This window comes from Psammomys obesus, unplaced genomic scaffold (assembly GCF_907164565.1).
Source record: "Psammomys obesus unplaced genomic scaffold, mPsaObe1.curated_primary_1811, whole genome shotgun sequence".
NCBI classification, from domain to species: Eukaryota; Metazoa; Chordata; class Mammalia; order Rodentia; family Muridae; genus Psammomys; species Psammomys obesus.
This window is the reverse complement of record NW_026585987.1, coordinates 7608905-7633504: the sequence shown is the minus strand read 5'-3', so window position 1 is coordinate 7633504 and position 24600 is coordinate 7608905. Positions and strand designations below refer to the sequence as shown.

The following is a 24600-nucleotide window of genomic DNA, read 5'->3' as shown; positions in this document are numbered from 1 at the left end:
TCTAAAGCGAGTCCAGGACAGCCAAAGCTACATAGAGAAAAGAAAAAGTACAATGTGTGTCTGACTCTTGAATATGGGAGGTAGTGTCATTCCTCAATCACACTGATAAGTTACATCTTTATAGAATCTTGATCAAATTCAAAGCCAATGGGAAGGTATTTTACAAATCTGTATTCTCTTTTCCTTTGCAGGTTCTCCTGTCGCTAGTGGAAGTTCCTATCCAAATCCATCTTTTGGGACACCCTCCCATGGTACCTGTGTTTTGACTTTTTACTTCTGTTCGTTTTTAAGAATTAACATTAAGTATTGGTTCTCATATTTAATGTTGAAAAATCTAACTTGCCCAATCCCTTAAAAAAAGAAAGTCAAGAGGTTGAGGAGATAATTCAGGTGGGAAAAGGCTTCACAAACCATGAAGACATGAGTTTGGTCCTCACGATCCATATAAAACAACAGAGAAAACATGTCTAAGTCTTATACTTTTTATCAAACAAAACCAAATGTGTATCTGTTCTTCCATTATTTTTAAATTTTTCCCTTTATTAGTCTAAATACAACAAATCGATTGTTGAAATTTCTAACCATTTACGATTTCTTTTTTAACTAGTTTCATTAATTTGAATGAAATGCATACAATGTGTTTGAGCATATTTACCCCAACTCCTTCCAGAACTACTGCCCCAAATACGTACTGCTTCTCAACCTTATGCCCTTTTTTTTTTTTAAATTGCCCACTGAGTCGATTTCTGCTGTCCATATACTAAGGTCATGAGGCCATACACTGGAGCAATCTAGGACCACAGCAACCCTTAAAGCCCAGAAGCTTGCAACTGTTGATAGCTCCTCAGCTACAAGGGTAGAGGCTTGTGAGTCCCTCCCTCCCCCATCTTAGTGCTGGAATGTTAACTGGTTCAGTTTTGCATAATCAGTCATGCTTTGAGTTCATGAGTGCAGCACCCTGCAATGTCCGGAGGACACTCGCTCTCTCTGCCTGGTCCTCTTGGACTTCTGTTCTTGCAGTCTTTCCATGTCCTCTCCCGTGATAGTCCCTGTGCCTTCTGTTGGTGGGTTCCGGGTGGGCTGTGACTAAAGCCTCCCCGTATGCTCATTCTCTCATTTTCAACCTCCTGAGTGTTTCTTTGTTAGCCACAATCTGTGCCACAAAGGAACTTGTCTGATGAGATCTGAGAGCTATGCTGATCCTTGGGTATAGAGATGTGAACTTAGAAGGCTGTTTGATATTGTAGTAGGTTGGCGCTCCTGAGCCTTAGGGGTGAACCTAGGATGGACTTCTGAGAGACTTTTTCTTACATGTGTACAGGTGCTCAGCCCCCTGCCATGTCAACCCCAATGTATGCTGTTGGAAACCCACCGATGCAGGCTGCAAGTATGAGTGGTTTGACTGGACCAGAGATTGTGTACTCAGGAAAACACAATGGTATTTGCATTTACTTTTCTCGAATCATGGGGTAAGTATTTTGTAAACTACTTAACCACTGTTGGCTTTGTCCTATTTGCAGTAGTGAAATATTCCTAAATCTGTATTTGGGACACTTCTTGCTGAATTTTACTTTTAGTTTTAAGCTCATCCATTGATAAGACTTTTTGCATTGTTCAGCCCTTTAACTGTATTCAGAGTTTTATTTCATGCATATGCAATCAGATGACAGTAGAAAGAGTTTTATTTATCTCAGCTGGATTGCATCAAGGCCCATTAATCTACTGGTGTGACATGGTCTCATCCTTCATTACACCAGCCTTGCTGGTGGCAGGGTTGAATGAGAAGGTTGAAACTTGCAAAGCCTCTCAGTGTCTCTCAGTCACTCACAGCAATGCCATTCTTGGTCCTACCTTATTTAGCCAGCTTTGATTCAAAAAATGGGGAGGAGCCTTCTTCCCCATAATGGACTGGTATAGAAGCCATCGAAGAGGAAATGGGTAGGATAGATAACCATAATCTTCTCATGCTGTCTAATTAGCTGCCGTACCTCCCTCTACTGATTTAGAGTTGAGATAAATGCTTTTATTAAGGCTTATGTGTGTGGGTGCACATGTATATTTTATGATTTTTTAAAATTCTGTGTGTATCAACATTTCTCCTGAATATGTATGTGCACTGCATGTTTGTATATGTACTGCATGTATGCCCAGTGCCAAAGGAGGCCAAAAGAGGGCACCACTTCCCCTGGAACTGAGTTACAGGACCCTTGTTAGCTGTGTATGGGTGCTTGGAGCTGAATCCAGACCCTCTGCAAGAGCAGTAAGTGCTCTTAACCCCGAGCTTTTTCTTTAGTGCTCTTCATTTTTTGGAGTAATATGGATGTTATGTTTGGAAACTTCCCAGTTTCTCCATTTTCTTCTAAAAGCTGTACTTATTAATGGTATGTGGATATAGTGAAAGGGGGACACATGCCACAGTGTGTACGTGGGTGTCAGAGGACACTTTTATGAAATCAGTTCTCTCCTTCTACCTTCATGTGTGTTCTGGGGATGCCTTCAGGTCACAAGGCTGGTACAAGTGTCTTTCTTGCTGAGTATCTTTCTAGCCCATTTTCAAGGAAACTTAAAAAATGTTAAATTAAGTCATTACTATGTTTGAAAACTGAGTAAAGCCTTTATGTTCCTACAGAAAGGTACCTACATGTTATAAAAGATTACATTCATTTACAGTACAATAATCAAAACCTTTTTGTTCCAGAAATATTTGGGATGCTAGCTTGGTTGTTGAAAGAGTATTCAAGAGTTCCACCAGGGAGATCACTGCAGTAAGTGTGCAACCTGGTGTCCTTGTTTTAAAGTTTTGAGTAAGATGCAGTGATTGTCTTATATAAATGTGTTCTCATCCAGTAGACTGTTCAGGTCTTGCCCTGATCACTTGCTGAGTAGTCTTCAGCATTTCATAGCCTGGTTCCCCCGTGTGAAATGGACACAATTGCCTGTCTCCTGAAGTTTGCTGTGAGGGTCAGAGCCAGCGCTCAGTCTCACCACTGTGCTCTCACTTGGACTTACTCACACTCACGATACTCACAGGGTCAGCCGCATTGGTGTGAGTTCACATCCATCACAGACTGCTTTAAACAAACACTTCAGAGCTTTGTTGTCACACATCAGGTAGAAATTTTTTTGTTGTTGTTTTAAGCACTTTTTAAAATGGTAAAGTATCAGGTATTTTTTTGTTTTTCTTTCCTTTACTATTCTTTGTTTTATTGGCTGTTCTGTTTTTCTGTCTGTTGTTTGGTTTTTGCTTTTTCAAGACAGAGTTTCTCTGTGTAATAGCTCTGGCTGTCCTGGACTAACTTTGTAGCTTCGTAGACCAAGCTGTCCTCAAGCTTACAGAGATTCGCTTGTCTCTGCCTCCCAAGTGGTGGGATTAAAGGTGGGTTCCACCATGCCTGCCTTTTTTTAAAGATGTGTTTATTCTGTATACAATGTTGTGTCTGCATGTACAGCTGCACTCAGCATGCTAGAAGAGGACAGCAGATCTCATTACAGATGGATGGGGGTCACCGTGTGGTGCTGGGGATGGAACTCAGGACCTCTGCAGAGCAGCCAGTGCCTTAACACCTAAGCCATCTCTCCAGCCCTGTTTTTGTTTCCTAAGACAGATCTTGCTATATATTTCAAGCTGCCTTTGATCTTGTAATCTTTTTTCCACAACCTCCAACTAACTAGATTATACATGTGCACTGATATATACACAGCCCAACCCAAACTGATGGTTTTTTAGAGTTCACATTTCTAATAAGAACACATTTCATCTGACATGGTATGTGTATGCCATGAATGAGCTAAATTAAACTATGCCGGTAGTTAAAGAAAAGTTTCATTGGAGATGGGATTTCAGCAGATAAGGACATGAGGATGTAGGTGTTATTACTCTGCTGTTACTGTAAATGATGACCATGAAAATGTGGGAAATAATTAATTAAGATGTTCACTTAATATTTGTATCTTACTGCACACAAATTATATCTTAATTGTAAAAAGAACAGGAGGGCTGTGATAGGCCCTTTATTTTGGCTAATTGGATGTTGAATGGACTTAAGAAAAAGCTTTACATATTATTCATAAAGAGAGCATAGCTCATAACTAAAATTGTATATATTCAATACTGACTCTAAGTACTCTTTTATACATACACTTTTTTCTGTGTCTTTAAACTTTTGAACACTCTCACTCTTACAGATTGAAAGCAGTGTGCCCAGCCAGCTGCTAGAGTCAGTACTGCAGGAGCTAAAGGGTTTGCAGGAATTTCTGGACAGGAATTCCCAGTTTTCAGGAGGACCACTAGGAAATCCAAAGTAAGAACTAGATTTATTTATTTACTTACTTTTTTTTCCTGTGTGAAAGATGTTTTTTTTTCTATCTTTGAGGTACTGGGATAAAAGCCAGGATCTTGAGCATTATACCTGGTAAGGAAGTGCTCTACAACGGAACTGCAGGCCTAGCTATTCGGTTTTTTCTTCTTTTGTATCTTGTTGAAACATTGGACCTATATCATAAAGTTTTGTTTTTTAGACATTCGTTTGTGTTTTGCCTGCATGTCTATGGAAGGCTGTTACAACCTTAGAACTGCCATTACAGACAAGCCTGAGCTGCCATGTGGGTGCTGGGAATCAAACCAGAGTCTTCTGGAAGAGCAACCACTGTTCCTAACTGCGAAGCTTCTCTCTGGCCCCCAGTTGTAATTTTTTTAACACAGGATCTCACCATGTATTCTTGGCTGTCCTGGAACTCACCTCGTAGACCAGGCTGGCCTCAACGGCACAGGTTTTCCTGCTTCTGTCTATTAAACAGTACTTTTCTGTAGATTCTAGTGTATTCACAAGGTTATGCATCATCGCCGTTACCTAATCCTGGGACACTTTCCTTGTGCCACTACCAGTCCCTCTCCATTCACTCTCTCACGGTTCCTGCAGCCATAGTGGATTTTCCATCACAATGTTAGGAAAGAACTTACATTTCTGTTTTATTATCTCCTTTTTTTAAGAGATAATAGTTTTTCTATTTTTTTATATTACATTTATTTGGAGCTGTATGGGTAGGAAGGGTGTGTGCCATGCCATCTGTGTAGAGGTCAGAGTACAGGTTGCCAAAATTGGTTCTCTCCTTCCACCATGTGGTTCTAAGGATCTAACTCTGGTCCTCAGGCTTGGCACAAAAACTGTTACCTACTAAGCTAGCTCACCTGCCCAAATGTATTATTTTAAACAGCATCCACTTCATCTCCTGATGCTTTTCTTCCAAGCATGCTTGACATCTTTTCCATCTTCATGATGACTAGCACTTGAAACATGATTTCACAATTCTTTGAATAAACTCTTGAATTACATTAATTAGACTCAACACTAGTGGTATTCATAACTTTCTGATGGTTATAAAAAAAACAGAAAAAAAAATTGACAACCTGACACTGAATTATGCCAAGGTTTTGATAAACTTGTTTTAAGATGTTAAAAAATGTTTAAAAGACTGGTGAAGTGTTTAGGGTCTTAGGTGTTTGTTGTGATTCGTAGTTGTGTTTGTTATTTTCAGTGAACTTCTGTCACACTGCAGCTTATAGAAAGGGTGTTATTGCTACTGTATTGGCATAGGCAGTGACTTGTGCTTCCACTGTAGCATTTAAGAAAGTTTTCTCCGCCAGCAATATTTTCAGTTAATGCTTCAAAAATAGTAATGTGCTTAAACCTCCTGAATGTAAGATTGACTTTCAAGGCCCTGTAGCTTTAGGAATTGCCAGTTTTTCATTTCGGTGCTACTTCATGGACTGTGTACATTCTTGTTACAGGAAAACAAAAGTTAAACTTCAATAAAAAAGAAAGAAAGAAAGAAAGACTTGTCCACCTTAAACACCTATGTTTTCTGGTGTCTGATCTAAACCTCAGGAAAGCAGTCACAGACACACTGTAATTTCTGTTTCAGTGCTACTGCAAAAGTGCAGCAGAGGCTGGTGGGATTCATGCGTCCCGAGAATGGAAACACCCAGCAAATGCAACAGGAACTGCAGAGGAAGTTTCATGGTGAATAATTTCTAGTGACCAGTTACACATTCGTGACCCCACCAAAGAGTTGTATGACCTGAACAGGGAGCAGTGAACTTCCTTTCTCTGTTATCATTATTAAGGTGCCAATTTTTTGTGATTGAGAAAATAGAACAGCATGGAAATTGTTTTTTACCACACTTCCTTCAGCCAAAAAATATTTGCCCTTTTGCTACCAGAAAGCATGATATACTCTATTTGATGAATTCTTTTCTTCATCGTAGTGAAATCTATGTACCTTAAAGTTGACCGTTTTAGTGACTTTTTATTATTATTATTTAAGTTTTTTGTCAGCTTCAGTATATGCATTGTGTTTACTCTCTTCCTCCATCCTTCTTAAATCCCTTCCACTCCAGTCTCACCTCCCTATACACCCCATTCCTTTTCCAGCTTCATGACTGAGATTTGACCTTTTTAGTTTAATCGGGGCAATCTAGGTGACCATTCGATTTGGGACAGTCCATTGAACCTGGTGGGGTCACCAGTGGGAGCACATGTGAGGAATTGATTCCCTAGGGATGAATCCAGAGATGGGAATCAATTCCTCACTTTTTCATTATTCCATAGTGAGGCTTGGTATAACCATGAGGCAGTAACTGCCTATTTTCCTTATCCTAAGCTCATGGCACCTATCAGTCTGCTTTCATTTTCTGTCCATTTGACTACTCTGGGTATTGGTATAAGCAGTTGTCTTCATTTTATTACTGGTTTATTTCACTTACCATATTATTCTTCACATTCTTCCATACTGTAGCATGTGTTAGAATTTCCGGTCAAAAATTGAATAACGCTTTATACACATACACACAAAATATGTTTATTCATCTTTTTTACATAATCTATATTTTTAAAATATAAGGCAAATTATCATGACTGATTTTATTTAATAATGTACTAGTTTATATTAATGCATGGTTTGAAAAATTTAGTCCTGAGAAACTTGATGGTGCTTTTCAGAAAGCCTTCTAGGTTATTGTTGTTTTAGTGGCACTGGGTTGGAAGCATAAGACAAACACACCATACTTTCTTTTTCATATATGCATATGCAAATGTTTTTTTCTGTATACATGCAAATGTATTTCATGAAGAGGAAAACATGAATGTGCTAGTCATTGTTGCCTAGAGAAGAGGCAAGAAGAAACAGGAATTTCACTCTTTGCTATTTGACATAAGAAAACAGTTACATAATTGTATTTCATCATTAGAGGCTCAACTGAGTGAGAAGATTTCACTTCAAGCAATCCAGCAGCTGGTTAGAAAATCGTATCAGGCTCTGGCTTTGTGGAAACTCCTTTGTGAACATCAGTTTACTGTCATTGTGGGAGAACTTCAAAAGGTGAGCTGACTTACTCAATTTTATGTGCATGTGTGTCTGTGTGGGGGCATCAGATCCCCTGGAACTGGAATTACAGACAGTTGTGAGTATCCATGTGGGTGCTATGAATTGAATCTGGGTCTTCTGGAAGAGCTGCCAGTGCTGTTAACTGCTGAGCCATTTCTCCAGCCCCAGGTGAGGTGATTTTTGTCCTTTGGGGTTGTTTGATCCCCAAAATGCTTAAGTCTTGAATTTTCTTCCTATTTTTAAGCTTATGTGCACCCTGTGTAGTGGCACGCGCCTTTGATGGCAGATTTGGGTGGAGTATGAGACAAGTGGTTCTCTGTGAGCTGAAGGCCAGCGTGGTATACATAGCGAATGAATTCCACGACAGCCAGGGCTTCTTAGAGAACACTCCATCTCAAAAGAAAAAAACTGATGCGCACACACACACACACACACACACACACGTTTTGCCTGTATGTATATAAGAGCACCTCGTGCCTACCTCGTGCTTCCCAAAGAAGGCATCGGATCCTCTGGAACTGAAGTTACAGATGGTCGTGAGCTTCCGTGTGGGTGTTAGAAATTGAACCTGGGTCCTTTGTACGAGTCAGTGCTCCTGACCACTGAGCTGCCTCTCCAGTCCCCTGAAGTCTTGGCTTTAAGCAACATTTCAGAGTGACAAAGTGCTCCCCAGTGGTCGTTACTAGTGGCCAGAGTGGCGTGGCTGCTGGTGTTGGCAATTTTCTTACTTTTAAACTTAAGGAGGTTTTTTTTTTTCCCCTTTTTAAAATTTTATATATTTAGTTAATGAAAACCATTTTATTTTCTATGCCAGGTAGTATGTTTTTATTTTTATTTTTTATTTATTTATTTATTTGGATTATGAGCTTAGGGTGGGTATATTTTTAGCCTCGCTATCATTTATGATCTATTTTGAAAGCCTTCTTTCCTTCTATTACCAGTTATATGCTCAAGGAATACAAAGTAGTATTTGACTCAAAACTTTAAATATTTTGTAGATACTTATGTTGAAATATATCATGGGGGCTAGAGAGATGGCTCAGAGGTTAAGAGCATTGGCTGTTCTTCGAGAGGTCCTGAGTTCAATTCCCAGCAACTGTCTGGTGGGTCACACCATCTATGATGATATCTGGTGCCCTCTTCTAGCATGCAGGTGCACCTGCAGACAGAAATAAATCTTTTTTAGAAAGGAAAGTACATCACTATAAAAATACTTACTAGACTATAAAGTCTTTACCCTTTAGAACTCCATCTCAGCAAGCAAATTTGTTCAAAATGCAGGTCAAATTCAAGCATCTAATGTTAGAATTTTAACATTATTTAGAAAAAAAAATAAAAGCATCAGAATCTTTTGTTTAGTTTGATTTTTGTTTTGTTTTGTGTATTTATTTATTTATAGACTGGATCTCATTATATCGCTGTCCTGGAACTCACTTTATACTCCAGACTAGCTTCCAATTCAAGAAGATCTGCCTGCCTCTTCCTCAAGTGCTAAGATTAAGGCGTGAGTTCCAGCCAGATTTTTTTTTTTTTTTTAATGTAACCCAGTGATTGATTTTTGCCAACTGCTGAAAGCAAAGTGGGCTGGTACTAGTGTTGATTCTGCCTTGACTCAGCTTTCTCATATAGAAAGTCAGATTAGACCTTTTACCTCCAACTTTATGATTTTATTGCAGCTTTCTTGCAGAGCTGTGTGTCAATGATTTGGTGTTTTCCTTGTCAGTGCTAAGAATCAGACCAGGGACTTACTGCTGCTCCACACACTCAACCCTAGTTTATCATTTAAATTAGAGTCTAATGGTGGAGGCTTTTGTTACTATAATTTTCAGCAAGGGAGCTCAATGCCTTTAACCCTGACATTTGGGTGGTCCAGGCAGGCAGATCTGTATTCATGGCCAGTTAGTGCTACCTAGTGAAACCCTGGCTCCTACCCCAAAAAAGAGGAGGAAATTCCACTTTGTGAGGAAATAAAGTATTCTATGATTTTGATGAAAGGCTTTCCCTCTTTCTAGGAATTCCAAGAGCAGCTGAAGATCACCACCTTTAAGGATCTGGTTATCAGAGATAAAGAGCTCACGGGAGCATTAATTGCTTCTCTTATCAACTGCTACATCAGAGACAATGCTGCTGTAGATGGTATTAGCTTACATCTTCAGGACATCTGCCCACTTTTGTACAGCACAGATGATGCAGTTTGTTCTAAGGTATGGTGCCTCACTGCCTCTTTAGTGTTTTTATGTGGGTTTCATAGTGGGATGGATGGGGATGGAGAACTCATGGGTTTTCAATATATGGTCTCAGGACATTCTCCTAATATGTTCCAGTCTCAACTAAAAGGGAGGTTGAAATACATAGTGTCTTAAAAATATGTGGATACTCTTTTAAATGTTACATATAGAAAAATCTCTGACAGCATTTTCAGGCCATGTTTTAAAAGACAAAGGTTATAGGACTGGACAGATGGCTCAGTGGTTAAGAGCACTGACTGCTTTTCCAGAGGACCCAGGCTCAATTCTCAGCACACAGATGGCAGTTCATTACTGTCTATAAAACCAGTCCCAGGAGATCTGATACCCTGTCCTGACATCTGAGGGCATCAGGAACATGTGATCTACACAGACATACATGCAAGTAAAACACCCCATACACAAATTTTAAAAAGACAAAGGTCAGCAATTAAGGAGAATCAATTAATTTAGAAATTAAGAAATTTTATTAACTAAGGAGTTTGTTTGCTTTCTTAGAACATAAGGAAAAATCACTAAGACTTTAAGTAAATCTGGAATGAATCAAAGTTAATGAGGCAATTCTTATTGATCCTTTCCTACAGGTGAAAAAAAAAAAAAGTGTCATTGATGAAGTACCTGCTGACCAATAATGTATTGACTAGGCAAGAGCACCCCAGACAAGGCTGTCTGATTTAACATACTTGACAGAGGAATTAAGACTAGCTAGGATTTTTTTTGGTCAAAAACTTTTCTGCCTAAAATTAAGAAGTAAGTTTGTAGACTTTTTATTTATAATGATAAAAGCCACATGTAAATTTAGACAGACTAAAACATATGTGGACAGCAGCATATGCCTGCTTGATTTTGTGTCTTAAACTTTTCTCATCTCTTTAGGCAAATGAGCTTCTTCAACGTTCCCGACAAGTTCAAAGTAAGAGTGAAAAAGAAAGAATGTTAAGGGAGTCACTGAAGGAATATCAAAAAATCAGCAACCAAGTAGACCTTCCCAGTGTTTGTGCTCAGTATAGGCAAGGTGAGAAGCAAATTGTTACGTCTTTTTTCTTGCCTCAGAGGACAAAGGGCCATGTATGAATACATGTGATGAGAATCTCTTCTAGAAGCAGATCTTCTAGCATCTGTGGCCAGAGTGATAGTTTGAATTGTATAGCTTTTTTCTTTTCACACCGGAGAACAAACACAGGTGAGGCAAGTGCTTATTTATTTAAGATAATCATATGTGTAGCTCAGCCTGGCCTTGATAATCTTACGTGTAACTGTAGCTAGCAAAGGATAGCCTTGAGCTTCTGATCTTTCTGCCTCCTCCTCCGAAGCCTGGGATTATACACATGTTCCTCTGTTTCTTTATATAACTTTTGGGGAGGCGCCCTGGGGGAGTTTAAGTTTTTGCTACATTATACTACTGAGTTACACCTGCTTTTAAAATGTCTAAAACTTGTGACTAATTTTAAAAGTAAAAACTGTAATTGTTAGCACAGATTTTGTTTGGTTTGGTACTTGATTTTGGGGTTTTTGGTTTTTAAAGACAGTTTCTACACTGTTTCTCTGTGTAGCCTGGCTGTGTTGGATTTGCTTTGTAGAACATGCTGGCCTCCAACTCACAGAGATCCCATGCACCACCAATCCCAGCTGTTAGCACAGATTTGAATCACACTTTTTTTTTTTTTTCCTCTGAAATGTCTTTCTGTTGTTTTGTTTTTGTAAAGGTTATTTTCTGGAGGGTATCCATTAGTATCTGCCTTCCAGCCATATTAGACCTCTTTTTTCATAATTACATACATCAGAAATATTTTGCAGTGCTGTCAACAGAATAACAAAGGCTTAATAGAAAGGCAACGTTCTTTCATGCATTTGCAGCATAAGAGTCACCTCTAAGCACTTGGTCTTTGTCTTTCCTACTAGTGCGCTTTTATGAAGGTGTGGTGGAACTTTCTCTTACTGCTGCCGAAAAAAAAGATCCTCAGGGTCTTGGCCTTCATTTCTATAAACATGGAGAACCAGAAGAGGATGTAGTTGGTCTTCAGACTTTCCAAGAGAGGTGAGTCTTTGACCCTTAGCTGATTGCCAGGCTTTTAGATTCAGACTTTTTTTTTTTTTTTTTTTTTTTAATTATGCTCAAGACCTTTAATTAATATTAATTCCTGAATCTGGGTTATCATTCACAGTCTAGAGATAAGATTTTAGTGTTATAAGTGTTCTGTGTGTTTATGCATGTGATACCTCATATGTACCTGTTTGTTGTCATTCTCCAAGTGGCTTCATTACAGGAGGTCTTACTTGCTGGCAGCCAGCACGTCCAAGCAGCCCTTGGTTCCACACAGTGCTGGAGCTACTAGCATGGACATGGATTGCCACCCCTCTTCTCTGCATGGGTTCTGGGAAAGTGCCCTCAGGGCCTCATGCTTGCAGTACAACCGCTTCCTCATCTGCTGAGCCGCCATCTCAGTGCTGATACTGTTTTTGTTGGTTTTTACTTTATTTTACTTTCTTATTTACTTACTTTATTTATTCATTCATTCATTCATTTTAAAGATGGTCTCACTGGTTAATCTGGAAATCTGTGTAAACTAATCGCCCTCAAACTCAGTGATCAGTTTCTCACCTCCTCCCAGGTACTGGGATTAAAGGCATGCATCACCACACCTGTCCCTTATAAACAGTTTTGGACCTGTAACTGTGAGATTTTCTTCCTTTTGTTTATTTCTTTTTTTTTACTTACTACATTTTTTGAGATCTCCAATTTGAGAACAAAACTGGCTCCCTTCCCTCCACCCCCAATTTCCATTTTTACTTGAAAATAAGGTTTGTTTTTTGTTTGTTTGTCTGTTTTTTAAAGGGAAATCTTAAATGCTTACCAATTTATAGAGACATAAAGAAAAATATGCTAATTTTAAATTTTGTTGTTTGTGTTTTACCCTTCTACATTTAACCAGATGTTTTCAAATCTTTTGAAAAATGTATTGGATTTTTTGAGGGATAGCCAGAGGATATAGGGTACTATGATTTGGTTTTGGGATCTTTTAAATTTTATCATCATTATTATTTTATGTGTATGGAGACACACACACACGCGCGCGTGTACAGAAGGCACCAGATCCCAGTATAGATGGTTGTGAGCCAACATGTGGTTGCTGGGAATTGAACTCAGGACCTCTGGAAGATCAGACAGTGCTCTTAACTGCTGAGCCACCTCTCAGCCCCCATGTTGTAGGTGTTTTACCTGCATGTACATGCATCATTTTTGTCCCTGATATCTTCTGGACTGCCATGTGCTGGGAATTGAACTCTAGTCCTCTGGAAGTGTGGCCAGGTTCTTAGTCACTGAGTCATCTCTCCAACCCCTAGTTTTGAGCAAAACTTCACTCTTAGTCCCGCCACAGCGGCTGCATGTTGGATGTAGATCCAGTGTTGTCATAGCTGTCTTGTCTTCGTGATCCGCTGTTTGAGACAAGGTCTTAATATGTCCTGGCCTGATCTCATATGAGAAAAATACTTTCTTAAGTAATTTAATTGCCTTTTCCTTTTTCAGATTAAACAGTTACAAGTGTATCACAGACACCCTTCAAGAACTGGTAAATCAAAGTAAGGCTGCTCCTCAGTCTCCTAGTGTACCCAAAAAACCTGGTCCTCCGGTGTTGTCATCAGATCCCAACATGCTGAGCAATGAAGAAGCAGGACATCACGTAAGGGACTGGCATGTTTATTCTGGAAGTGGTAGTGGTGGCATAATCACTGGGAATGGAAGCTGCTCCTACATGTTCCTGCTGAACTGGTTTTCTTGCCAGAAGGTCATTGGTGGGGTATTAGGTCCAGCAAGAAAGCCTTTTGCCCTGCTAATTTCACTATTTTGTTTATTTTAGTTTGAACAAATGCTTAGATTGGCTCAGCGGTCCAAGGATGAGCTCTTTAGTATTGCTCTTTATAATTGGCTGATACAAGCTGACCTTGCAGATAAACTACTACAGGTAAAAATATTGTTTGCACAATATGGTTCGTTTTTATTTATTTATTTTAGTGGTTTTTTTTTTTTTAATTACAATTTATTCACTTTGTATCCCAGCTGTACTCCCCTCCCAATCCTGTCCTCCCTCCCTCTTCTCCTCCCATGTCCCTCCTTTAGTGCACTGATAGGGGAGGTTCTCCTCCCCTTCCATCTGACCCTAGCCTATCAGGTCTCATCAGGACTGGCTGCATTGTCTTCCTCTGTTGTCTTGTAAGGCTGCCTCCCTACTTCCCGAGTCCCCCATTCTCACCCCTCCATCCCCACTCAGGGTGAGGTCATCAAAGAGCCCACCACTAAGTTCATGTCAGAGACAGCCCCTGTTCCCCTTACTAGGGAACCCACTTGGAGACTGAGCTGCCAAGAGCTGAATCCGTGCAGGGGTTCTAGGTTATCTCCATGCATGGTCCTTGGTTGGAGTATCAGTCTCAGAAAAGACCTCTGAGCTCCTTGTGGAGCTCTTGTCCCCTCCAGGTCTTCCTATCTCTCCCTTCTTTCATAATATTCCCTGCACTCTGCCCAAAGTTTGGCTATGAGTCTCAGCATGTGCTTTGATACCCTGATGGGTAGAGTCTTTCAGCAGCTTCCTGTGGTAGCTCTTGTCTTAGTCGCTGTTTCTCCCTCTTCTGATGTCTAGACAGGATAGTTTGTCTTTCTGAATGAGGATTGAACAGCTTACCTAGGGTCCTTCTTGCTTACTTTCTTTAGGTATAGATTTTACTCCTGTACTATATGTCTAATATCCACTTATAGGTGAGTATAGACAGTATGTATCTTTCTGCTTCTGGGATACCTCACTCAGGATGATCTTTTCTAGTTCCATCCATTTGTCTGCAAATTTCATGATTTCCTTGTTTTTAATTGCTGAATAGTATTCCATTGTGTAAATGTACCACAATTTCCATATACATTCCTCAGCTAAGGGACATCTCAATTTCATATAGAAAAATAAAAAACCCAGAATTGCTAAAACAATCCTGTACAACAGCAGATCATCTGGAGGTATCTTCATCTCTGATCTCAAGCTATACTACAGAGCAATAGTAATAAAAAGTGCATGGTACTGGCATAGAAACAGAATGATGGATCAGTGGAATCAAATAGAAGACCCAGAAATAAATCCACACGCCTACAGACAAAGAAGCCAAAACAATGCAATGTTAATTTATTTCTAAGTTGTATAACAATAGTCTTTGTAGATATAGGAAATTAGTTTTTAAGTGTTAGCATTAAGCTAGGTATGTAATTGCTTTTTTTCACAAGCAAACAGACTGTTCCTTTAATGTTGTTTAGGAGCTGATTTGATAAGATCATTGTGGGGTAGAAGTCTCTGGATCAGTAATTAGGCTCTGCCATTTAGTCACTAGGTGACCTCAAAGATGTTATTTGAGTATCATTGTTCCTTGATTTATAAACCTAAGTCCTGGGGTTTGATAGTGCCAAGGGTGCGTTTTGAGCTAAGAGTCAGTAACTGTTTTTCAAAGTTCATTAAAAGAATTAGAATTTTACGGTGAATTGTTTTTCTGTTCATGTGTTACAGAAGGTTCTTCATTAATTAGTATAATGAAATCATTTTGTAATGAGAAAATCTTCTATTTTACGTATTGATGTTTTATTGTTTATTGATTCAGTTTTTCTTATTTTCAAAAAACAAGACACATGTGCATAAACACGTGTCTTGGTAGCACACACACACAAAATACAGTGTTTTCTACTTTAAAACACCTAGGTGATTCAAAAACGTTTCTGTGTGATTGCAATTTCTAGATTGCTTCTCCATTTCTGGAGCCACATTTAGTCCGAATGGCCAAAGTGGATCAAAACAGAGTTCGATATATGGATTTACTCTGGAGGTACTATGAGAAGAACAGAAGTTTCAGTAGTGCAGCTCGAGTCCTATCCAAGCTGGCCGACATGCACAGGTAAGGAAGGCAGAAACGAGTCTCCTCGTAAGGAGTAGCCCAGAGCTGCCTGTGTAGTTCTGTCCATGTGAACTGAGGTCGACCAGCCGAAGGACTCTGAGGGTAGGTAGCACATTGATGGAATGTGTACTTAGCGTACCCAGTCTCCAGTGACCCTCCCCTGAGGAAGAAAATCGAGAGTTGAGTTATGGCCAGCGGGAAGTGTGAGTCTCTGTGTCTGTGCAGGGTTCTGGGGTGGGGGACACTGACAATATAACTGTGTTTATTACAGATTCTACCCAAAGCTTATTGGCTTCCTTGTCCTTTATAATCACTCAATTCTAAAAGTTTCCCTCACATAATATAATATACAATGACCTTCTTAATTTTTGATATAATAAAAGACAAACGTTTTGTTGGTTGGGTTTTTTGTTTTGTTTTTTGAGACAAGGTTTCTCTGTAGCTCTGGCTGTCATAGAACTCCCTCTCTGTAGACCAGGCTGGCCTCGAACTCAGATTCACCTGCCTCTGCCTCCTGAATGCTGGAATTAAAGGCAGGTACTATCACTACCCTGCCTAAAAGGCAACTTTCTATAAAGGTCTTTGTTAACCTACTGCCTTCTGTTAGGAGTTCACAGTGCTGGGGATATGTCACAGTGGTAGGGTACTTTCCTAACTTATTCCAGGCTCTGCACTCCATGTCTACCACAACAGGGGCATGTAAGAGGAAGAATTTAAATCCACTGTAGCTGCGGGGTGTTTTTGTTTTTGTTTTTAATTTTATTTTATGTGCATTAGTGTGAAGGTGTCGGATACCTTGAACTGGAGTTATAGACAGTTGTCAGCTGCCATGTGGTGCTGGGAATTGAACCTGGGTCCTTTGGAAGAGCAGACAGTGTTTTTAACCACTGTACCATCTATCACTCTGTAGCTGCAGGCTTTAAGGTTATGTGATTAGTTTATGTTTGTTATGGATCATGGTAGAAGTACTTTTGTGTTGAACCCTAATCCAGGCCTTCTGTCTCTCATTTCAGTATTATTCTTAGCTGTCCTTATGCAGTCCTAGATACCATTAACATACCAATTACCTAAAATCATTTTATTTCATTTTGTTGCTTCAACAGAATCTCTTAATAGTCTAATCTCATTTCAGTATTATTCTTAGCTGTTCTTATGCAGTCCTAGATACCATTAACATACCAATTACCTAAAATAATTTTATTTCATTCTGTTGCTTCAACAGAATCTCTTAATTGTCTAATCTTTGTAAAAATTATTATATTCTTATACTTAGGCATTGTTTTTCAAGAGTATCTGTTTTTCACACCTGTAATTCCTCCTCATAGGAGATAACCTGTCTGTCCGCTTTTTTCAGCTCTCAGTCTTTTTCTACAATAAGAATATTTTTTCAAAGATTTATTTCATTTTTAATCAGTGTGTGTGTGTGAGAGAGAGAGAAAGAGTGAGTGAGTGTAAGCCTGTGTGCCCACGTACTGCTCTGCCCAGAGGCTGTGGAGAGAGGCATCAGCTCCTCTGGAACTGGAGTCGCATTTGTGAGCTTCCTGACATGAGAGAAGAAGTACTCTTATCTTCTTAACTCCTGAGCTATTTCTGTAGCCCAATATTTATTTACTTTTAAAATGTTTAGTTTTAATGGGGATGGAGGAGAAAAGGAAATCTCTTTTAATAACAGAACTCCTAAATGCACAGAGAAAACTACAAGGGATGAGCAATTTGCTAATCAACTGACAAACATGTCTCTACTTTGATAGAAGAGTGAGGAAAATACTTTATTTGCTCTCTTTTTGGAAGAGGAATAATATTAGAAACATAGCTATAGATCACTTATGTAAGGCTTTTTTTTTTTTTTTTTTTTTTTTTTTTTTTTTTTTTTTTGAGCTAGCCTCTAGCTCACAAAGGTCCACCTACCTCTGCCTCTCTCGAATTAAAGGTATGCACCACACCTGGCAAGTAAAGCCTTAAAGGAAGCAACCTTTTCTCTGATGCAGAATAGACTTAGGTTTACAAACTTTTTCCACTTTTTATTACATTCATTTACCTTTGTGTGTGGACACATACATGTTACACCTCGTGTGTGTTGGAAAGAGGACATTGGGATGTAGTCAGTTCTCTCTTAACACCCTGTGGGTCCCCTGAGTCAAACTTGAGTCGTGAGGCTTGGTGGAACTTGCCTGCATCTGTTGAATTATCTTGCCAGCACCCTGCAAAGGACACTTTAATACTGGTTGATCTGAGACATTCCCAATAAGTAAATCAACTTGTTTGTTTCTTTAAGACAGTTTCATGCATCTGGAGTTTCATTCTAGCTCTTAAATGATTTTAGGGTCTCAGCTGTTGAGGGGTTTGTTGAAGTAGTCTTAGGAGGCCATTGAATATGAATACCAGGACTCTATTGAGTCCCATTAAGGGAAGGTTGTTCTCTGGCCCTGGGTGGAATCATGCCATTCTGATCTGCTCCTAAGATTAAATATTATCAACTATGTGACAGTAAGTGTCCTCTCTGAATCAAATTGTGTGTCCATAAATCTAGCCCACATGAAAGCTAAGTCACCTGAAGACATGCTAGGACAGGGAGGAATAATAATCCCCTTAGTGAGATAATCCATTTTGTTAAATTCACCTGTTTCAGTTTCTTACTGCCTCTGTCTGCTAAACCTAGGCCTAGTTCTTGAAGCTTCTAGCCTCCATACACTCTAACTAGGCAAAGAATGTTTTCAGCCCTGAGATTTACTAATGAATAAGCTCACCCTTTCTTGTTTTTTAAACTTAGCTGGTAGCTGGCTGGTTCAACTCAGCTGTTCTGGCTCAAACTCCTCTCCCACCTAACTGATAGAATCTGGCTTTTTTTCCCTCGGCCTTTGAATTGCGATGCTTGGCCTCATACTAACTCCAGGAATCTTTTCTAATCTTATGGCTCTTCTCATTCTCTGGCTCCATTTGTCTTCCCCTATGTTTAGATTGTTCTCTTATTCAGCCTTTTTCTGCAAAACTCTCCCAGTAAAACTGCCTCCTCTTTCCACATTGCCCCTTAATAAGTAACTTCCCTTTCTTCTCTCTTCTCTCCTATTCTGTCAAATCTTTCTCTGATTCGTCACTGTTTCTGCCACTCAATTAAATATCATTTTCAAACATGAGTGCTTCCTTGTACAAACTAACTTTACCTTCATTGTTTGGGATTAAAGGCCTGTACCACCACACCTGGACCTAAGCTTTTCTTTACCTAAAACTTGCTCTATACCAGGCTGGCCTTGAACTCAGGTCTGTTTACCTCTCTCTCCTGTATTATTTGTATTCCAGCTGGAGCACACAGACCTAGAAGGTCTTCAGATGTGATCTCTTTCCAGATCTTCTGCCATGCTCTGAATTAAAATTCCTCTACACCACTTAACCTTGAAGAAGACCCCTCCCCCTTGGGACAGACACTTTTCTGAGCTAACTATTTTTCTTTCCAATTCTTTGGACTTTATCACTCTTCCTCTGGCTACCCTCTAGGTCACAGAGATCCACCTGCCTTTGCTCTGTTTCTCCTACTCCCCTCATGTGACTACTTAAACATAATAGTTTTTTCCTTTTATCTTCTTCATCTCTTCCCCCAGGCTGCTGCTAAAGTTTACAGCTTATCTGTCCTGTTTGTTATTTTTCTCTTAAACAATAAAATTGTCCTGAAGCTTTCTTTCTAATTCATTTTAAAATTATTTTACTAATGAAACGAAAAACATAAGAGGAGACCCCAGTTTTCTTCCCAAATAACATGCTTCTCAATGTGGGATACCTAGTGATTCCAGTAGCAGTACGATTTTGTTTTTGACACATGAGTATTTGTTATCTGAAGTTATGAACCAATTAGAAAGCTAAAGTAATTGGGCGGACATGACAGTGAATACCTGTAATTCCAGAATTTAGGAGGTGGAGGCAGGGTGAGTGATGCCTGTCTCAGGCCAGTCAGGGTCTGCATAGTGAGACCCTGTCTCAAATTTCAAAACCTAATAATTTTTTGCATTTCAAATAACCTTTTGTGTAGTATGTCTGACTTGATATACTTGAATCTTCACATCTTAAGAAACGGTAAAGCTAAAATTACAGATTTTTCCTTCCTAGCACAGAAATTTCACTTCAGCAGCGACTGGAATACATTGCTCGAGCCATTCTTAGTGCAAAAAGTTCTACTGCCATTTCATCCATAGCTGCAGATGGCGAGTTCCTGCATGAATTAGAAGAGAAGATGGAAGTAAGTACTAAATATTCAGGCTGTGTTGTGTGGAGTAGCTGCCACAGTTAGACTATGTCATCTTACCCATGACTCGGAGTTCTGCTGAAGTCATTATTGAGTCCAAACACTTCTGTTTATAAATGTTTATTTATTGTCATCTTTAGATGTAAAACTTAAGGAAACAATGTATGGGACATAGAGGCATAGTTTGAAATATTTTTCCATAGCTTATTCATAATTTTTGTTTTGTTTTCATTTTCTCAACTGATCAGCAGCAGTTGGATCACATGGCATCTGTCATTCATTCTGATGGCATCTATCATTCATTCACATGGCACTGCACTATTTTAACTTAGATTAAAAATCTTCTGGTTGTCTAAATGAAAGAGCTTATTTATCACAAAAAATAGTCAAATACTCTGTTGGCTTTCCTTCTTATGATCGCTTGAGGAATGCAGACTGTTTTCTGATTCCCAAGGCGGTTTGCTATAACTAGTGGAGGAAGAAAAGAAAAGCTTCACAAGACGCACATTTCCTCTCTGACAACCACAGCCTTGGCATCAAATGCTTGACTTCCTTTCTCGTTTCTGGAATGTTCTGTCATATGGCATTGGCAGCTAGAGGTGCAGTCTAGATCGCTGAGTTACAAATGGCAGTTACATTGGGCAGCAGTGTTTCCTGTGGCATCAGTTACATTGAGAGGACAGTCTCTTGCAATATAAGTGTGTATTAATAAACGGTCTTCATTTTAGCAAACTTAAACTTTTAGACTTATTTCTTCAGGTACCTGTAGAGTAGTATAAAAATACTAATACATCATATTTTGTTTAACCTAGGTTGCTAGGATCCAGCTTCAGATACAAGAGACACTTCAAAGGCAGTACTCCCATCATTCTTCAGTGCAGGATGCAATTTCTCAGCTGGATTCTGAGCTGATGGACATTACTAAGGTAATAAAAGCCAGTGAAATTCCTGAAATAGTCACCTTGCTTTTAGAGATGTGTGCGTGTGTATGATTTGCTTCATGGGAAAGTAAATAGAAAGTTCTCTTTGACAGCTTGTCACTGGACTGATAGGTTCTAGCTACTGCACATGACTTTTACTATGACTCCTAGAAAAAGCAGAGCAGTTCCTGCCAGATCTGCAGATATAACAAGCTATGTTTATTAGACTCAAGTGAGAGCTGTGTTGAAACCAGCAAGCCTTTTGCTGGTTTTTGTAGTTATAGTTTTGACTTTGTATTTTCAGACAAAGTCTCATTATGTAACTCTGCTGATTTTAAGCTTATGGCAATTGTTTTGCCTCTGCTGGTATTACAAGCACATGCAATTACACCCAGCTTAACACCAGTTAATTTATAGCTTAACTATCCAAACTTCTTGCTCTGCTCTCTTCCCACAGTGTCTTCTGTAGGTATTGTACGTGGTTTCAAGTATTCTAGAACCCCTTGATCAATATGGTTTTCATGGTCCTTTGAGGGGGGTTGTTTGTTTGGTTTCCGTTGTTTGTTTGTTTCAAGGCAGGGTTTCTCTGTGTATCCCTTGCTGTCCTGGACTCACTTTGTAGACCAGGCTGGCCTGGAACTCACAGAGATGGGTCTGCCTCTGCCTCTTGACTGCTGGCATTAAAAGTGAGTGCCCGGGGCTAGAGAGATGGCTCAGAGGTTAAGAACACTGGCTGTTCTTCCAAAGGTTCTGAGTTCAATTCCTAGCACACGACTGTCTATAGTGAGCTCTGGTACCCGCTTCTGGTATGCAGTCACACAATGGGCAGAACATTGTATAAATAATAAACAAATAAATAAATAAATTATTTTTTAAAAACTAATGAAAAAAAAAGTGAGTGTCACTACCACCTGGCCTTCCCCATGATCCTTTACCTGGTTTAGAGGACATTCTAGGACATGAAGCAGCAGCCTCCTCTTACATGTGTGTTGACACCTGTTTGAGAGTACAAATGGAGACCCTGTTTCAAAAGAAAGTGACAAAGACAAAACTGAGCACTAGCAAGACCTGCAAGTAGAAAATTTCACACAAGGCTTTATGTGATGTGTCTCCACCAAAACACGCAGGGTCGTTACAAGTTTTGTATAAAATTTCCCTCAGACTACATGTATAATAAAGTGTATATGAAATATGCAAATTTCACATTCAAGCTTGGGTGCCATCCTCAGGGTATCTTGTGCACAAATTTTAAAATGCTTCTTTCCAAGACTTTTGTATAATGGCTACTCAATTTGTATAATATTTTATATACTCTAGATAAAGTATTTGATTATTTTTAAATGAAAGACATACTTCACTATTAACCTCTAATGTAGTTGAATGTTTGATCTTGGGATTTCTTTCCACAGCTTTATGGGGAATTTGCAGACCCATTTAAACTCGCAGAGTGTAAACTCGCAATCATTCATTGCGCTGGTTACTCAGATCCCATATTGGTACATACACTTTGGCAAGATATTATAGAGAAAGGTAAGTGCTCGGTCATAGGTATGTTGCTATATATTTTTAGTGATTCAGTAGAAAGTAAACTTCTAGCAGTAGCTACTAAGTATATCTAGGGAAATAAGCTATATGAACCTACCAGAAAGGATGTGGATGACATGCTCAGATATGACCGTGGTGAATCTTTGGGCGCAGTGAAAGGGTAAAATGTTTATTTGCTATATACCACTTCACAATTATCTTCGCAGTCTTGTAACTGGTACTGTTGTGAGACATATATCAGACACTCACGGAAGCACAGAATCTGCTAGTTACAGTAATGCAAATGTTGGTAATTTGAATCTTGAAGCATTTAAGTAGCCAATATAAATAGTTCACATGAGAATAATTGTGGTTTCTATTGACATGTCTCTTCTAGAATTGAATGATAGTGTAACATTGAGTTCATCAGACCGAATGCATGCTCTTAGCCTCAAACTTGTCCTCCTTGGCAAAATCTATGCTGGCACACCTCGTTTCTTTCCTTTGGGTAAGCAATATCCTTGCTATCTTATTATCTGTTTCATGGTTTTTCTCCATTGGAAAACTTCATTGACCTATAAAGGTGTTTTGCTTTGTTTTCTGCTATTCATATATTTACTGTTTAGTTCAGCAGTTTTAATTCCGACTCTCCAGAAAGAATCCTTGAAGAATAACAGAATTTGTTAATGAACAGTTGACTGAATTTTTTTGAGCAGCTTTTCCAAGTTTCTCTATCATTTTTTGGAATTATGCTTCCTGGCTGACAGTATAGTTTAACTGATTATATTGCTGGAAAACCAATGCAAGTGTCAAATAAGAAATAAAAATGACTGATTGGTAATGTGAGAGTCACTTGATCTCTATTACTTTAAAGTAGTATGTGTGTGTATGTGTGTGAGTGAGAGAGAGAGAGAGCATTTTGCTCTGAAGCCCAGAATGATCTCAAACTCCCGGTATTCTTGCCCTAGCTTCCTGAATACTGGGTTACAGATGTTGTAAGTGTACACTATATCCAAATCTTTCTTCACCTCACACTCTTTCTCAGTCTGTTTTCCTCATTTCTTTCCTCTTTCCTTTTATTCTATATGTAGTTCTTAGATTTAAACTCATGTTCTTATATGTGGTGAGCAGGTTTTATGCCACTGAACTATTCTGGCTAGCACTTGGGTTTTTGAAATAGGTTCTATCTATATAGTCCAGGCTGGCTTTAAACATTGGATGCTTCTACCTCACCTTAGTTTCTGGGATCACGGGTGTATGTTAGTATGCCTGGCTTTTCTTTCTTTTTTTTTTTTTTTTTTTTTTTTTAGAACAAATCAACTAGATTTTTAATTTCCTGAACTTGATTCTTGACCAGATACGCTGAGTGTAATTGTTTTGAGCCAATTGCTAACTCACAGTTCTCTTTGTTATAAAAACAGAAGCACATTATCTCTGTGAAGATATTAAGTACTTACATTATTTTTAAAATATTTCATATCGTACACTCATTGCCTTGCTTGAGGTTTAGCCCAGGACCTTGTACATGTTAGAGACACTAAACTGCATACTATCCTTAAATCTCTTGCTCTTTTGAAATGAACTCTCAGACTTACCATCTCAAATGCTAAGATCTCTTTGTTGTTAGAGAGATGTAAAAACTACACTGTGTCCATGCCACTTTACTGATAGGAAAATGAGATAGCAGTGTAGGAGCGCTTGATCTTTCAGGGGACCAAAGCCCTCTTCTGGCCTCCATGGGCTCCCAAACATATGCACACATAAACATGCATAATATATGCAGATAAAATTAATTGGGTTTTTTGGTAAGTGTGTGAAAATAGTTAAAATTTGGGACCATTTAAGGGACTTTGGCTTTGATTTAGACATTTAATTTTTTTTTCAACTTCATGGAGTGTTGAGTAGCTCAGACTCAATGGTTTAACAAGCCCCATGAGACTTCAGACAGGTTTAAAGTTCAGTCCCAGCAATCAGGAGGTAGGGGTGTGTGTTTTCATTTTCCTTTTTAATGAAAATTCCAATCGTTCTGTTTTACCAATAAGACTCGGGTTCTCAGGTGAAAACCTGGTAGCTCAGAGAGACAGAGAACGCATCCAGCTGTCTCAGCTCACGTCCTGATGGGAAAAGCCCAAAAGGCTCACTAGCTCATCTGACAGCCCAGGAGGAAAAAGCTGAACAAACCCAAGGCCAAAGGCTTGCTAGCTCAAAGCCCAAAAAGCCAGGGAACTAAAGATTACTAAGTTAAAACCAAAGAGCTTTATGCACTCTGTCTTAAATACCCCTAAGCTCAAAGTCCCTCCTACTCCTTAATCCCTGTTGGCTGGTTTCTTGCTCCACCTCTTTATTAAATCCGGTGAACAAAAAGCTATGG

General features: G+C 39.1%; 1 protein-coding gene across 1 annotated transcript in view; it reads left to right on the top strand.

Moving 5' to 3' along the window:
• Nucleotides 1-24600, top strand: part of Nup155 (nucleoporin 155) — a 61468-nt gene that overhangs the window by 28856 nt on the left and 8012 nt on the right. The window contains exons 17-32 of the mRNA XM_055601099.1: nucleotides 192-251; nucleotides 1322-1469; nucleotides 2699-2765; nucleotides 4186-4301; nucleotides 5923-6020; nucleotides 7247-7377; nucleotides 9396-9587; nucleotides 10506-10644; nucleotides 11532-11667; nucleotides 13159-13312; nucleotides 13490-13594; nucleotides 15397-15551; nucleotides 19650-19779; nucleotides 20598-20711; nucleotides 22115-22235; nucleotides 22627-22737. Of these exons, the coding sequence (XP_055457074.1) occupies nucleotides 192-251; nucleotides 1322-1469; nucleotides 2699-2765; nucleotides 4186-4301; nucleotides 5923-6020; nucleotides 7247-7377; nucleotides 9396-9587; nucleotides 10506-10644; nucleotides 11532-11667; nucleotides 13159-13312; nucleotides 13490-13594; nucleotides 15397-15551; nucleotides 19650-19779; nucleotides 20598-20711; nucleotides 22115-22235; nucleotides 22627-22737 (1977 nt within the window). The remainder of the gene's footprint in view (nucleotides 1-191; nucleotides 252-1321; nucleotides 1470-2698; nucleotides 2766-4185; nucleotides 4302-5922; nucleotides 6021-7246; nucleotides 7378-9395; nucleotides 9588-10505; nucleotides 10645-11531; nucleotides 11668-13158; nucleotides 13313-13489; nucleotides 13595-15396; nucleotides 15552-19649; nucleotides 19780-20597; nucleotides 20712-22114; nucleotides 22236-22626; nucleotides 22738-24600) is intronic.